Source organism: Molothrus aeneus, chromosome 2, assembly GCF_037042795.1.
Source record: "Molothrus aeneus isolate 106 chromosome 2, BPBGC_Maene_1.0, whole genome shotgun sequence".
NCBI lineage: Eukaryota > Metazoa > Chordata > Aves > Passeriformes > Icteridae > Molothrus > Molothrus aeneus.
This window is the reverse complement of record NC_089647.1, coordinates 84,163,477-84,180,319: the sequence shown is the minus strand read 5'-3', so window position 1 is coordinate 84,180,319 and position 16,843 is coordinate 84,163,477. Positions and strand designations below refer to the sequence as shown.

Genomic DNA, 16,843 nt, shown 5'->3' with positions numbered 1-16,843 from the left:
TCTGCCTGTGGGAGGGAGGCAGGACCAGGGACTGGCCATGGGTCTGGCAGGGCCATGATCTTCCCAACCAGAGCCTGTCCCACAGCACCCAACAAGGGAGCAGGGATGGGGTGGAGATGGAAGCACAAGTCAACTCTGATTTCATGAGAAGCCAGCAGGACCACAGGGATACAGCAGGTGCAAAAACCTACCATTTGAAGGAGTGAGAAGTTGCACTGAGGAAGGTATCTGCTGTTTCCTCCTCTAAATTTTCTGTTTCAGCAAAGGAAATTAAAAAGCTACAGGAGACCACATGGAAAACTGCAGAGAGTCTGAAGGAGAAAATAAATTTCAGGAGCAGAGGCTGCCAAAAGAGTTTAGCTGTTAGCAACTGCCAGCAAGCTGCAAATTTGAAAGAGCCATCAGGAGCCAGTATGGGTAGCAGCCCAAATTCCAAACCCCTAGTTTCCCTATGGATTACACTGATAACCTGTTAAGAAGTATTATCTGCAAATGCTGCAGGGTATACTGAAAAATGAGTCTGCAATAGGGAAGCAATTTATCAAGAACACTTAAAGCATGAGAGCATTTGTGACACTTTAGTATATTCTGCAGGTTTGGCTTTTAAATGCCACCATTTTCCCTTGACATTCTCAATGGGCTTCCAGCTTAACCAGCTCTGCTGCTAACTGAATTATGACAAATAAAGGGGGATCACACTTTTTTTCTAGTCCATAAGGGAATTTGAAAAATCTCAAACATTGAGAAAGTGGTCACAGCTTAATACTTTGTATCTGATCAGACACTCTTTTAGATGCAATATGGGCACTTGAATGATCGAAGTATGAACAGAAGAGTAGGTCTGAGATACAACTAGGTGATGTAACCATGCCCAGAGAAGGTTTTTATTCATCAAGCATTGAAGTGATAGAATGTTGTCATCTCAAAGGTTTGGGGGAACATATGTTAAAACATGAAGATTTACTTAGAGAGCAGCTGAATTCCAGAATTATGCAAGAAAAGGAAGCACTATTAAAACAAGGCTAGTGGCCACTTCCAAGATGAAGGAACACCTTCATACACAACAGTGAGGGAGAATTATTTTGATAAAATTCTCCTTAATCCAAGCGATGTATTGACAAACTGTGACATTTGTTGATTCTTCTGGCTTTTCATATATCCTTATGCCATTAGCCCCAGTTTTGGAGACTGAAAAGAGTAATTAGCTAGCTATACTTAGAGATCAAGAAATGAAAAATCTATTTTTTTCCTTTTTAAAGCATTTCTTTGAAAATTGTTGTTCCACATATTTCATCCAAGAATTTGGATATAGGATTATTCATAACTGTAACTTTTAGATTAAAAAAAGACTGTCACTAAAAAAAAGTGTCTACATTCCTTAGAGTCAAAAAAAAAAAAAAAGGCAGACATCTACCAAAAAAAGCATTCACCAACAACATGAGAAAATGTAGCTGATTTCTGTGCCTGGAGAGGTGTTACAGAGGCAGGCCACCACACAGCTTAAAAAAAAAACAAGCTGTCATCAAATTAACTTTTATTTCAACCTGGTGAATTAACTCTGATATAACAAAAAGACTTTTTCACTGAATGATATACAAGCCTTATACAAATAATGTCTATATTGCAATGTAATAAAAAGTACTTTTATATGTACACTTTATTTGCACTTGGATCAAATCTCTTTTTTATACATAAGAGTTCTCATCAAAAAGGTTATTCAGAGTTGATTAAGTTCACACAAAAAAAAAAATCAACAAGTCCTTCCGAACACAACTTACTTATAACTTCCTAGCAAGTAACTTAAAAAACAGAGTGATTCCACATAACTGGTCATCTGCATTCCACCTTGAGTTATATCAGAGCCAAAAACTTTTAAAACATTGAAAATTCCAGAGAAACAAGTTAAAAAACCCAAACAGAATAAAAAGGCAGCTCATAGCAATAAAATATTTTCTCTTACATTTGGGTGATATTCTGTGAAATTATTCAAGAGTAAATACTGTTTTATCTCACAAAGATGGTGCTCTTCCCTGCAACAGTCCTTCACTTAGATCACTGTTACACATTAACATACACCTCCTACAAGCCTCAGGAAATTCATTCCATAGCCTTGAGTTCTGGCTACCAGACATCTTTTTTGCCTTAAAAGGCCTTAGAGATCTGGATCCTCAAGAATACAATGTCAGAGAAGGAGCTTCTAATCTGTATTAACAAGCAGCTTTGAAACACATATTTTTGACTTGTTGCTGACCAAGGGGAGACAAATTTAAGACACAAGACTGAAGTCCATAAAAATATTCAGCTGAAATTCTCAAAGTAAAAAGAAGGCAGGAAAGAAAAACGACCACTAAACAAATCAACCTAAACACCAAGGATTATAAATAACACATTCCAAAAAAATTCTGGGAATTTGATTTTCTCATGCAGGGTATCATGCAAATTATATTTGGTAAGCCCCCCCTAAAGTGGGCTAATTGAGCACAAAAAAAAAAAAAAGTTTTTCAGCTTCCCTTCCTCCTGATTTCTGATTTTAGCTCATCCAGGTAAGAACATACTGCTGTGCACTGAAAAACCAAAAACCAGAATCACATCTCTTAGGATTCAGAAGGAAATTACTCTTCCTACACAGCAGATGGCTTTGTTCCATAGTTTAACTGTACATGATACTTCTTAATAGACTTTTTCCCTCCCTGTCAAAGAGATGCCAGACTCTTTCATCTCAGACACCACATTCCCTTCAACCCTATACAGAATGGAATAACTTTGGTTGTTCCATGGTCTCACACAGGTGACTTCTTTCCATGTTGTTCCTCAAATAATATAGTCTTCATGAAATCTGTCATAATATTTGTTGTGTATGTTTTAAAAATTAGCACCATCCCAAAGCTAAATAAATCCTGAATACTGATCATCAAAATATAGATAAAAAAAATAACTCTTCACAAAGCTATGAAAATCTCTGGCCACACAGAAATGAGGTTACATAAATAAAACTTCATTCTGTGCTTCCCAAAGAAAAAGAAAATACAAAAAGGGAAAGTGTCAGTGTGCCTGACTTGAAAATAAAATTCTTCAGCAAGGGATTATGTGCAGAAAAGGGGAAAGCCCAAGCTGGCATGGCTGCCCTATGTTAGCAGCTTCTGTACCAGCAGCAGAACACAGCTAACAGTTAAAGACAGAAGAAATTTTACAGGTGTTTGCTTCCTCTAGCAGATACAGTGCCTGAATAATCTATTAGTTTTTCAATCAAAAACACTTGTTAGCATTCTTAAAACAACGAACTGAAACCACTATTTAAACGTTAAATAAGCAGTTCTTGTCATTTGCCATGTGTTGAACCAGACAGTTACACAGGTATTTGGTTATCAACTCAGATGGATCAAACAGGTTTCATTTCCTTGAACCAACAGTGCCTCCAAATAAGAAAAGCTTGAAACATAAGAAAAGGTGCTGACAAACACAACTCTTGCATATATTTTTTTCAATAAAACATATCCAGAAATTGTTGTCAACAGTCGCAGCATCAACAACTCTCTTTTTAAAAGAAAATAGAAAGGGACATAGCAGGAAAATTGAAGGACATTCTGGCAAAATGGAAATGCAGAGGAGCCACATAAGTGGATGCTCTTGGCAGCAGAGCAAAAAATAACAAAACAAAACAAACAGCAAAAAAACAAACAAAAAAAGACACCAAAGTGCCCATTTATCAGACACTGTTATTAAAAGTTAATGTGGAAGTAGGCCTTCTGCACCTCAAGGAAGAACACAGAATAATGGCTTTTCTTTTATACAAAAATAACAGTTTAGAGAGCAAATAATGTAGGTTCATTTGAGTCATGGCATTTAGAAGTAGGCTCTAATTGAAAAGAAATGTTTTAAAAATAGACAAATATAAAATGTTTATGAGAAGTCCATAGTGGGTTGTCACAGAAAAAACACTTTGTACTATTTTAAGATTATGGAATATGAAAATTAATTAGAATAGTGGAAGAACTGAAGCTACAGGAATTATTTCCTCCAGCAGCATTAAGAAAAAGAGTGGACTGAAGAGAAAAAAAAATAACATGACACATGGTAGAGCTAAAAGAACAGATTTTAACCTAAGAGAAACTTAAGAAAAAAGAAGGTGGACAAATTTTAGAAAGGGCATTGTTTAGAGAGGATGGACTCCATCAACATTTTTTATTTGTCACAAGGTATGGCTGCAGTCTCAGCTCTGAAGTATTATTCCAGTTTATCTATTAGTTTATTTTGGTCAATAATCAAATGCTGTAACCACAATAGGAGAATATATATTGCTACTTGCAACTTTATTGTTAATGAAGACCCTCATTCCTGAAGAGATACAGACGCAGCAACAGGTGGGATCCAGATGATTAATTTTGCATCCAAGTAAATAAATTACATTACATATAAGAAAGCCAGTGTCAATACTTAATTTAGATGATCACAAAGTATTACATGCATGACCTGAATCTTCTCAGGTTCATAGAGTTTAGGAAGTATGAAGATCCAGAATTCTCTGTTCTCCAACCTATCTACTTGAGCCTAAAACATTTTCAGAGTGGTCTATCAAGAAAATTAAATGATCAGTCCTACTCCAAATTGTAAATAGATCAATACATTTATTAAATGCTTTTGATGTAGAGTCCCTGTATGTTCTGCCTCACAAACATCAGATTTCCAGCTGAAGGAAAGCATGACAGGTCCAACAACAACAGTGTCGTTCTATCAACTTTTGTAAACAGAAAAATAGATCCAAAACTGTGATTAGTACAATGTCCATACATGCAAGGCCTTATGACAATCTATCATTCTCTTCTGCCAAGGACAGTCTGTCTTCTGTCAAAATAGGCAAGTTGGAATATTTCTGGCTAGGTAATTCTCTTCAATATTTCCATTCAACTAGGAACAGGTTTGTAAGGAGTGCTTGTTGTCATTTTATTTAAGGTTAAAAACAATAGTTTTTTCAAACACTGATGTTCAATGTTTTTACTCTGAAACATCACTACTTCTTACAGTTCTGATTTGGCTAAGTTTTGGCCACATACTACAGTATGCCAAGTAGATGGAACCCAAAAATAAAGTCTAAAATGCATGAATTCCATTGCACCACTTTGTAGAGCTTTTTCTTTTTTTCATTGACCTGTACTAGAAAGCACTGGGAGACCCAACACACAGAGCAAACTGGAAAAGAAGACTCATGTTGCCAATGGATGCAACAAAACCTCACATATTTATATAATGTTACCACATAGCTCTTCTCTTTTAGCTCGTATGACTAAAGACACCTCAGAGAAAACAGAAGGGAATCCCTTGGTATGCTCATTCTGGGTTTATTCTTCCTTTTGGCAGAACAATTCACTAAATTCAGGTTCATCCTTTTCACTGTATGAGGTTTACATGCTGAAGCAGCTGTCAATAGACTCCTAAAGAGGATTGCAGGTCACATGTCATTGACATGGTTGAGGAGGTAGAATTGCTCCTATCACATCTAGGAAGATTAGAAAGAAAAGACTATTTGAAACTGCCTTTTTTATTTCTTGCCAGCAGAGAGAATGAATTGCATCAGACCACAAGAGTGGGAGGAGAAGTCACTGCAAAATATTTACTCTATGCTACTCAGGATTAGACTTCTTACCGTAAATTCCTCAAAAGCATAGTGTTTCCTCCTCAAATATCAAGTGCAAAGCCCTGCCAGACATATGAGTTCAATGTAGCTCCCAGGGTGGCCATCTGAAGGAGATGCTTTCATATTTCACCTCAGAGATCTCCACTTCAGGCAAGGGAGCTCTTACAGAAGCTCTGCTCAAGGATAGCAGGGAGTGAATGGCAGATGGACTGTGTTTACTGTCCTTACTGACTAGCACAGAAAAGACAGTAGCTCTGAAAGTGTGAGCAAAGCCTTCAGCCTTTCACAGCTGCTTCTGAATGATGCTAATTCACACAGTACTAATTCAACTGCTTCTGCTCCACTTTTTAAAACTGAGTGGCTGTAACTGCCAATCTGTTTTATATTGCACCCTGCCCAAAAGAAATAAAATAAAAACAGCAAAGAAAAAAAAATATAAAGGAAAAAACAAACACAAGTGCATTACTTTTGAACCTACCCAGATCTGACAGCCCTGGCTCCTTCTCACAGTGCTGTCCTTGATGTAGCTCCGACCTGCTGTGGGCAGAGCTCTGTGTGGTCTCTGACTGCTGCTGGTCCATTAGCACAATTATTGCAGGTTGTCCCTGCAGCCCCATTAGCCCCTATCAAGCAGAGAATTGCTTGCTTTGTCATTGTCTGTAAGCATTTTGGTGACTCATTTATCAGTTTTTTTGTCTATTTCAGATAGTAAATCACTTGAGCTCCTTATGTACAGCAGGTTTTTAAAAAAAGCCATATGATTTGCCAGACTAGACTGTGACCTTTTTTTTTCTTTCTTCAGTGGCTAATTTCTCCCATCTACATTAATCTATTTTTCCATCAGCTACATTCAATTTAACATGAACCTCAGTTCTTTATTATATGACCATTGCTATCAGGGAAATTTTTGCTGCAGCTGAGGAATGATTTCCAGTGCTTTTAACACAAAAGGACAAAACCCTCTAATGCCAATTAATTCTAAAGAGAGAGACATTTACAATTTGGGGGAGACTGAAAGATCCCCATCACCAGGAGAACTGTGCTCTAAAACATCTGCTCCTGACAGCAAGCTAAGAAAGGAAAAAAAAGAAGAAAGGAAATATTTCTTTCTGTACTCCCTTGTGGGGTGAGATTGTTTTATTTTATGAGGAATCATAGCCTTCCATGTCTTTATTTTGTTAACATGTCTTGCTTTTGTTTGAAAGACCAAGCTGTAAGTAATTATGAGTGCAAGATATTCAGTGCTAGCAAGGAATGCTGCTAACTTGGCTGTCTAGCTTCAGGGTTTGGGACTGACAAATTCATATTCTTGTTATCTGCAGCTTTGGGTGGAGTTGAGATTTTTTTCACGTATGGGGACTGATTGCATTAGAATCTAGCTTATAACCACAGCATTAACTTGCTTTTACATAATTCAATCCATAGCTAAGTACACCCTGCATGCACTCTGTATTTCATGCTGTATTTCACCTTCACCCAGTGTCCCTTTGTAGCTGCATGGAAGAGTTTCCATTCGTCTTTTCCACTACTTCTACTGCCCCTGCATTTTACTCATATCTGTCCATTTAAAAGATTCTTCTTCCACTTCTGTCTCTAAGTCTTCTCTCCTTCTCAGCAGCTCCCCAGCAGTCTGGGCAGAGGATGAGACAATTTTTTTAGCCAAAGGTTCAGTATGAGCTAAGCTAACCAAGCTCTCATCACCCTGGCTACTAGACTAAATACTGCAAACCCTTCCTCTTCTCTCCTATTAGGCCTTTATACTTTCAACAAAAGAATAGTGATTGGAAAGAAGAATCAAGAGTATATAAACAAAACAATGCTGATTAACAAGAAATTTTCTTATAAAATAAAATACCTGAGTAAAAGTTGCTGTTTTAATCGCTGTTTCAGTATATATTTTCAAAGTTACAATTAAAGAAAAAAAAGAAAATACAGTCTTGGCAGACTGTCTGACAAATGCAGGTGGATCCATACACTTACCAAGAACTGGGAGATGTGTGTTTAATGCTACTCAGAGCAAAGCAGAAGTTGTGTACCCATTTCCTACCAAACAACTACATAATGTAACCCCCACTAGCATTACTCCTTTTTTGATTAGACCATGAAATCAAAATGCTTTCTTTCCTCTCCTTCTATGCTCTGCAAAGTTCATCGGCTCCTGTTCCTCCTCAGGCTCATTGAGATCCACATCTTAAATTTCAATGGCCCAAACTTAGTCAATCATTAGATTTCTCTCTATTAATCTCTTTTGCAACTATTTTGGCTTCACTTTCAGGTCTTGTTCTACCCTTCAGCTGCAGAGCCTGGGCCCACAGAAAAGTTGCCATGTTATCATGCAGATCATTTACCACCCAAAACCAGTGCTGCAGTGCCTGCCTATATGCATGTCCGCCTGACGCAGTCATATACGTAAGGACCATGGATTTTTTTATGCTTTCTTTTCCTTCTTCCTAGTCACTGTCCATGAGAACTCAGTTGTTTTTCCTCACATAAAACATGCACATCCACATGACAGAAAAACTGGGACAAAACTGAAATCTTATTAATTAATATAATTTGTCCAGCTGCTAATGAGATGTTATGATTTCTGTAAACCATTCAGTATGTCAGAGCTGCCACCTGCACGCACACACATCAGCCAGGAGCAAAGCACACAGACCCATTTTTCAATGAAAAGCTTCATGGAGAGTTGTTGAGTGAGTTATTTGCTTCATCACAGATGGCCAGCTACTCCTCATGTCAGCTATTTAAGCCCCAGGCATACCCTCCTGCTCAACTGTGACCGGCCCTTCACAACACATTGCTTTTTGAAGTCTGACTGACTTGTTGGCTTTACCCTTCAATGTAAAAAAAACAAAATAAAAAAATTCTGACAATAAAAGCCTTTCTCTGTTTAAACAGGGAAGTTTATGTGAGGAAAGTGCTGTCCAGTTCCATCTTGTATATGGCTGGCATCTTTCCACAACTGGCCTAAGAGGTCTCACAGAGACAAACCCCACATTCACATTACCATATTATTAACTATTAGGAAAAGGGCAGCTGCTTTCAAAATTCAACATCTTTGTGGAATGCCACAGGCACTCAAATGAAACACTTGGTTTTTAAAGGTTAGTACACTGCAAATTCTTCACTGAGTGTTAAGCTCAGTGTTTAGCCTGACAATTGGGAAAGTGTGAAGCAGTTAATTAGTATCCCCTAATTCTTTCAACAGAGCACTCAGAAAAAAAAAAATTAATAATGGTGGCTTCTTGTTTACAAAATGTTCTGTCAGAGCAGAAAGCATTTGAGTGGCTACATGGGAGCACTGTGATTTTAGTCTGTCAATGGCAGAATAGAAATTGTAGTATATGACCAATCTGAGATAATGTGAATAATTATAAGCAATTAGCACTGAGAGGATGAATAATACAAAGCAACAAAAAAATTAAACCACTTTGAACACAAAGAAACTTATAATGAGTGAAGCCTCTTTCTGTAGGTTTCATTAACAGCAGAAACGATGTCAAAATCAGTCTTTTCCTGAACACACCCCTTTTTGCTCAAATGAAGTCAAACACTCTCTTTAAGTTACATCATACAACTACATTTCAGTCTTGTTTGTTACCATGTCAAGGTACCTTTTTCCCAGGAAATGCAGAACAGCAAATTAGATCAGGGCAGCAGAACCCCACAATAACTTATTTGTTTGCCCATTGTGCATAATATGGTCCTTCTCTTTTACTTCCTACCATTTAACCTAAAGATTTGCTAGAACTGCTTATTGCTACCTTTGAGCTTTTCAGGCTTTGAATGGTATTTTATGATATTGTAGAGGCAACAGCAGGAAGCTTTAATCTAAGCTAAGAGAGTCTCAGCAGTTCCATGCCCTTACACAGTTTGCTCATGGTAAACTGTGTTGCAGCCACCTCCACAGAAGCAATGAATGTTTGAGAGGGGTCAATTTAAAACCAAATGAATCAAACTAAATCAATTAGCAAAGTCGGACTGTACAACTCCTTCTGTATTATTTGCTTACTGCAGTGTCATAGTATTTAAAGATCCACACAGGGAATCAAAATACAGAAACATTTACTACAGATAAGAAATGAGAAGGAAGCCAGAAGCACCATCTTTCAGACAGCAAGCAAGAGAACCATCACTTGAGAATGTTGAGGGTGGCAGTTGGCAATGAAGTCATCTATCTGTCCTGGACTATTCTCTAATGTTTGTGTGATTGACACTAAAATCAGAATGGTTCCTACCCAAACAAGCAATTATGATGTGAAAACGATGCTTTCTCTGTTTGACTGTTGAATATATTATCCCATTTTGTTCTAGTGGCCAAAGATCAAAATTAGCCTTAGGATGCACCAAAAAAAAGTAGTTTTATTGTTTTCAAGAGGTTTTTTTCCCCTTAGTCTTTTCCCCTGTCTTTTAAATTGTCATATAAATTAAAGAAGCTTTTAAATTGTCACATAAATTTTACTTATTTAGACAGCAAGCATGTCTTCTTGACATCTAATTCTATCTCTCATAAACGTCTTTTAAAAGTAGCAATACATCAACATAATTAAAAATCAAAATTGAGATTTATAATCCCTTATGGTTAAAGGCATAACTTCACTCTCATATTGACTTTTCACTATACAATACCTTCTCCTCTTCCAGTTTCTCCTGCTAACAGGAAATAAAATTACAATCTTCCTGCTGTTTGGTACAAACCAAGGATTCAATAAACACTTTTAACTCACTGACCTTCTCACTGCAAACCAATCTCCCTACTGATCCTGGGAGATTCAGGAAGAGGTGGATTTGGTTGATTGTTTTTACTTTTTATTACATAAGTGAAACTGAAGGACAGGAGAAATGCTGAAAGAAATAGTTTTGCTTGCTGAAACACATTTTCAAGCAGATTTTAAAAATTGAGGGTTTTGGTTTGTTTGGGGTTTTTTTTTGTTATTTTATAGATGGATTTTCTTAATGACTCACAAAGAATAAAGTCTTCTAAGGACTATCATATTAAATGATCATAAAACTCCAGGGCCAAATTCATCCAAACATAACTTCAGTGGAGTAACGCAAAGTAATTACTTACATGGAATTAAGAATTACTATTCACTTCATTTCTACAGATTACTTTTAATGCTCATGAACTCCTAAGACAAAAATAGCTGACTTCACCCCCTTCCTGGAATCACAAAGGAGGATTTCAGATTTCGTTCTTATAAAACCATGCTGTTAAGTTCTTCCCATGCAAATAGCACTGATAATAAGATAAGGCCCTTTGGATAAGACCAAAGGGCCTTTTTGGGGGCCACATTCCATATGTACAGAGACATGATGGAAGGGAGCAGCCTGTGTCTTTAGAGATGTCAGTGCTGACCTAAGAGTGTTGCCCTTGCTGCCAAAAAGCAGTGTGGAATCTTCCTGCAAGGTGAAGAGCACATGAAGGTGGTTTGGACCAAGGTCCATTGACTGTAAAACTCACTTTCATGTAACTGTAATGAAAAGGATACTGGTCAAGCCACTGTTTAAAGTCTGAGGAATCTGAGAGAAATTAAAAATCAAAATGCAGACTTCATTGCCATATTTTGGTACCTTAAAAGCTGCATTTCTGATAGTTCAAAGTACACCACAGTTCAGTGCAAACATACACCTAGGCCTGCTGCATTCCAACTGAATAGAATGTCACTGGAGCTCATTCTTGGTCCACTTCAGAGAGACATGCCTACATTGCCCACAGTAAGCAGGACTGAAGAATCTGTTGTTCACAAGAAGGCAGACAGGCTTATTTCTAGGGGAAGGACACTCTGGAAATACAGGATTATTGGAGTGACCATGGTGGATGGTCCAGATCCCCTCACACAGAGCCAAGGGAACCTAAGGCAATGCAGTAAAACCTGGAATTAGAAGGTACCGCTCTTCAAAATGGAAAGTAAATAAGAAGGCATGCTGACAGGCAGGCAGCCCAATAGGTACAGTGATCACAAAATACCTGCAGCACTGTGCTACAATCAAACAGAAATGCTCAGTCCAAAATAGAGTGGACATCTCTTAGCGAGGGTAAATGGTCCTGCTTAAACAAGAATACTTTCTTAAAGTTAATTTTAGAGAGCAACATAAATCCCCTGTTCCATTAAATAGATTCTTTGGAAAGTCTTGTCTTGGTATACATTTGAAAAATTTAGAGAACCTGGGAATCTTATCCTGAAAGATAATTCAGCAATTTAAGTTAAGTAGATGCATTAAAACAAACCATACAGATGTGCCAACTTAGTGAACCACTTTATGGGGAAAAAAATATTTGGTACCCTCTCTTTTTTAATTATCAGTAGTTTTCTTTGCAAGCAAAAAAACAATTTACATTGAAAACTAATTCTAATGAAACTAATCAAAAAACTTGTGACTTTGCAAAAGATTATCCAGGTTTTTATCTGCATTCTGTTTGGTAGTCCCAATGATTTAAGCGTAATTGCTCATATAGAGTGGTGATACAGGTCACATCAGTATTTGAACTGTGCCCAATGTATATTGGTTAAAATACATGCTAAGGAAAGACTGATAAGTTTAATCTTCATGCCAAAAAAAAAAAATCAATATTGGAAAAGCAATAGGCAAAGTTCAACAAGAAAAAAATTTTGAAAGATCCTTTCCTGAGCCCTAATATACTGCTATTGAAGATTAGATATACGCTTGTCTGTAAGGGAACACAGGTATGCATTTGTCTATTTAATTGTACCTCTCTTCCTAAATCACAAACAGTAACTCCAGTTTACTCAACACTAACAGTGTTAGCAAAAGACTCGGAGTTACCCCCGTGCTCACAGGAAGATGACCTCCCCCATGACCTAGTATTTTTCATCTCTGGCACCTGAGACCAGAGATGACTGCCAGACTGGTTCAGAAGTTCACAGAAGTTGTGTATCACTGCTACACAAATTCATATCACTCACTGAAAAATAATAGGAAGAAGTTAAGCCAGAATGGTGAAAGCTGGTCCATAAGAATACAAATCTGGATATTGGTCAAGTACCAGGATAGTAAACAGGAGAGAAAATAGCACTGGCAAATACAGCTGTAGCAAGATATAGATGTGAATTCACACAGGAAAAACCTTGTCTTCAGATGCACTCAGTCCTTACCTTCTCTTGCCTTGCCTTCCTCCCATCCTCACATATATATTGTACTTACCATACTCTTTCAGAATAGGACATTAACCCATGCCTTCACATACTGAACTGAAGAACTTTTAAAAGATTTGTTTCTGTCAGTAAAAAATTTTAATCAACACAAAAATTCCTCAAATACTCAAAAAAAAGAAAAATCTAAAGGATTTACAGGACTTTTTTGGTCAGGCTGATAATTTGATTGCTTTTTTAATATTTGGAAAGCATAGCTATAATGATTTCCAATTCTCACTCTGACAGAACAACTTTCAGATGCACATTAAAAAACTGACTGGGTTTGGCTATAGATCTCTATGCCATACTTATGATGTGTCTAAGTAAAAGGCACAACAAAACTCACCCAGCTAGCCTAGCTGTCCTTTGCTCAGGTCAGGGAACTTACCAAAATGTCCCAAAGTTCCTTTCTTCCCAAGATAAGCACATTTCCTTCTAACTGAGATGCAGGGGCATGGGACAGATCTCAGCCCTGCTCATCAAATCAGAGCTGTCACCAGCACAGCCAGAATTGTGGGGAGCCCCAGGACTGCATCTTCCACATGACATGATTTTCCTGATTTGTTGCCACACAACAAAGGTCTCCAGCATCAGGTTCCAGATATTGTGCTGGCACTCTACTTCACACCTGCAGCTTAAGCCTTGCTCAATGCAGACACTGCCAGGCAGCACTTTGAGGCCTATGCTCTGCAGGAATTTGGATTAGGTACAGCACTTCTCTCTCACTTTAGGTTTCACTCTAAAGGTGCTCAAAACGACCCAAAAAAGTTGCCAGTCCACCCTGGCTGTCTTTCACTGACTGTGGCTGCTGCTGGTTCAAAGCTTTCAAAATCCACCTGAAATATTTTGGGGTCTATAAATTATTTCTAAGCAGTTACAAATAGAACTGCTAATACTGTATCTGTCTCAACAGGAAAGATTAACACCCCTGCCCAGCAACCTGCACCTTTCCTGGTGTGGGAGAGGATGCATAAGAAACACACACTGTCCATTTGAGGTGTGGTGTGTCAGCTGTCAGAGTTGTGCTATATTGTGCCATTTTAGTGTTTGCAGCCTCAGCCGTAGGGATTCTCTCTATGTCTTTATGATGCATTTTTCTGAAAGAGGTATGTTGTCATTATATTACAAAGGTTTCATATTGCTGTCTCCTAAGAGCAAGAGTTTCATACCTCCTTGATGTTTCTCATAAGCAGCTCCTCCAAGCACCGACTCTTTTTTCTTCTGGCAGTAGCCAACTGACGCCAATTCCCCTCAACCAACCAATCTACTCTTTTATAGCACGCTTCTTATTGGCTACAGCTGTGGCCTGTTAAAGTCAGGCCTGTCCTTAATCTTTAATAATTAACCCAGCTGCAGCTCTTTAGGGGGTAAGATTACTTTCTATATTTTCTTATATTCTATCCCCCTACAGAGGTATAGGGGGACATGGAGACTACTTTATCTCTGTGTGTTTTCTGACACCAAGTAGAGAAGAAAAGTCAATAGTCTGATCTTGAAACACAGCAAAATTGGCCTGTGGTGGCTATTAACACTGAGACTAATTTAGAAATCTGGTGATCCATGACCCCTCCATGGCAATTACAACTGCCCTGATGTTCCATTAAGGTTTTGCCTCTTTGTGTCAGTGGGAGAAATATTGACCTCATGAACATATGTATCTGTCCTGCAAGGAAATAAAAATTAATTTTAATTTGCAGAAAAAACATTCTATTTGTTTTTATTCTTACCTTCCCTGCATGGGCACAGGAGTGAAATCCTTCCCAAGTGCAATGCAGCCATCCTCCCTTATTGCTGATTTTTCACACAGGGTCTGTGACTCTCCAAGGCTTGCTACCATGCCATGATACTCTTTAAATAACTGCAGCTCATTGCAACTTCTGGTCGCTGGTTTGGCTGCCACCTTTGCAGATAAAATGGTTTGATGTGATGATGTGTGATTCAGCTCCATCTCTTGTTTAGAAACTGTACTGTAATCTTTGTTGTCCAAGTACATCTGTCCCTGGGGGGTGTTCTCCTAAAAAAGTGAAAACGAATATACTTCGATTAAATTGAATGGGCTCAATGTTTACTGCAGTACATGCATGTTAAAAATGCCAATCAGATTTCTTTGAGTGCATTTTTGGGAATTTGCCTTGTTCATTTATTTACACTAGGAACAATTCCAATGTTTTAATCATCTTTGCAACTTCAAAATTAGCCACTATAAGCACTGAATTAGATAAATAGATGGGTCATCTACTTCACCCATGTCTACCATTACTTTCTCCCACAAATCTCCCAGTGACTTGCACTGACTTATCCCATAAAATAAGGCAAAATCATCTCTGCATTAGTGGCGCAAGAGTTGCTGCTGCAGAACATCTTCCCAGCTTACAAGAGCACTGCTTCACCACCACCACACAGCTTCTCTCCAGCAGCTGTGGTGACAGCAGCCTCATGGAAGCCATCACTCTCCACCAGGCCTTGTGCTCCCTTGGAAAGCCCTGTCCTGCTGCAGATCCACCACGGATGATGGACCCTCATTAGGCAGAGCAGGTATGTGAGTTTTATGAATAGAGTGTGCCATTCCAGCAGTTGCCAGAGGCTTTTATGAAATGTAAATCAAACCTTGATGAAAATGAGGGTTTATGATATGATTATTAATGGTGATTATAACAAAAAATAGTGCATAACAGTTGAAAAGCTTTTATGTTCTCATCATTAAAATTCAATCTGAAAAGTTATAAAAACCACTTCAGAATCCCACAAAGTGCACAACTCAGACATGACAACTGAATTAAAGATCAACCTGTCTTAAACACATGCTGTGAAGTTTAATCATGGGAATATTTCAGCATAAAGTGCCAAAGCCACTGCAGAGGACAGCAAGAGCTTGGGAAACAGGCCTGTCAGCCTCCAACATCCTACAGGTGGGGAACATAGCCTTGTCAGAGCACATACCTGCTCCTCCCTGCAGAGATCTCAGCACAGGACACTTAGCTACTCCTGCAGGGCTGTGGGGCAAAATTAGCACAATAATAGGCTCTGCTTCAGTCCCAGTGTGAGAAATCACTTGAAACTGAAATGATAAACAGCTAATTATGATTTCATGCAGATTTGAGCTCTCATGGCCTTACAGATTAGATGGGAATGGAAGTTACTGAAACAAAAAAAAGACTGCACATACAAGCCACCACAAACACAGGTCTTGACCCTAGGTAAAGGTAGGCTTGATAACTAAATCTAAATCAGAAATTCCCCAGGTGGCAAAACCTTCCTCAGTTCTGTATTTCTATTTCTTTCTATTTTCAATGCCCTTAGTTCTCATCTCCTAATATTTTTTCACCTGTCCTTATCGTCCAAGCTGATTGACAAACTTGACTCTTCCCATCATTGCACAGTAGCTGAAGTATCGTGTCCAGTCCTGGTCCCCACAATTCAAAAATTATGCACAACTAGGCAAGTCCAAAGGAGGGCCACAAAGATGATCAAAGAGCTAGAGAATCTGCCCTATGCAAAAAGACTACAGGATTTAAGTATTTTCCTCCCTCAGGAAGAGAAAGCTCAAGGGGGACCTCGTTGTAGTTTCAGTAGTTAAAAGGTGAATACAAAGAAGACAGGCTCTCTCTTCACAAGCAGACACACAAAGAAGAAAAGAGGAAATGGATATGAGTTGCAAGAGGATAGGTTTCATCTCAATAACAAGAAAGAAATTTTTTGCAGGAAGAATAACAGCAACAACATCCCCAGGGGTAGAGGTCTCATCACTGCAGGTTTTGAAGGCACAACTAAACAGGCTACACAATCTCATTGAGGCTCCCACAAAAGGTTAGACCAGATGGTCTTTTGAGATCCCTTCCAACATGAGTTGATCTATGAGTCTATAGTTTACAGCCTGAAAAAGACCAACATAAATAAGTTTTTTCTTAAATGTGCTTTATTGATTTTCTTGGAAGGGAGAAAAATGAAATGGAAGGTAGGGAGAGTGTGGTAAACAACTGAAAGCAAGAAGGTAGCATCTACTGCTTTCACAGGGCTCCCATATTTAGATATGGCTAGCATACACCAAAAA

At 38.3% G+C, this 16,843-nt stretch overlaps 1 protein-coding gene across 1 annotated transcript in view; it reads right to left on the bottom strand.

Moving 5' to 3' along the window:
• OCA2 (OCA2 melanosomal transmembrane protein) overlaps nt 1-14,785 on the bottom strand; it is a 159,409-nt gene extending 144,624 nt beyond the window's left edge. The window contains exon 1 of the mRNA XM_066571574.1: nt 14,520-14,785. Within this exon, the coding sequence (XP_066427671.1) occupies nt 14,520-14,785 (266 nt within the window). The remainder of the gene's footprint in view (nt 1-14,519) is intronic.
• Nucleotides 14,786-16,843: the final 2,058 nt, after the last annotated feature.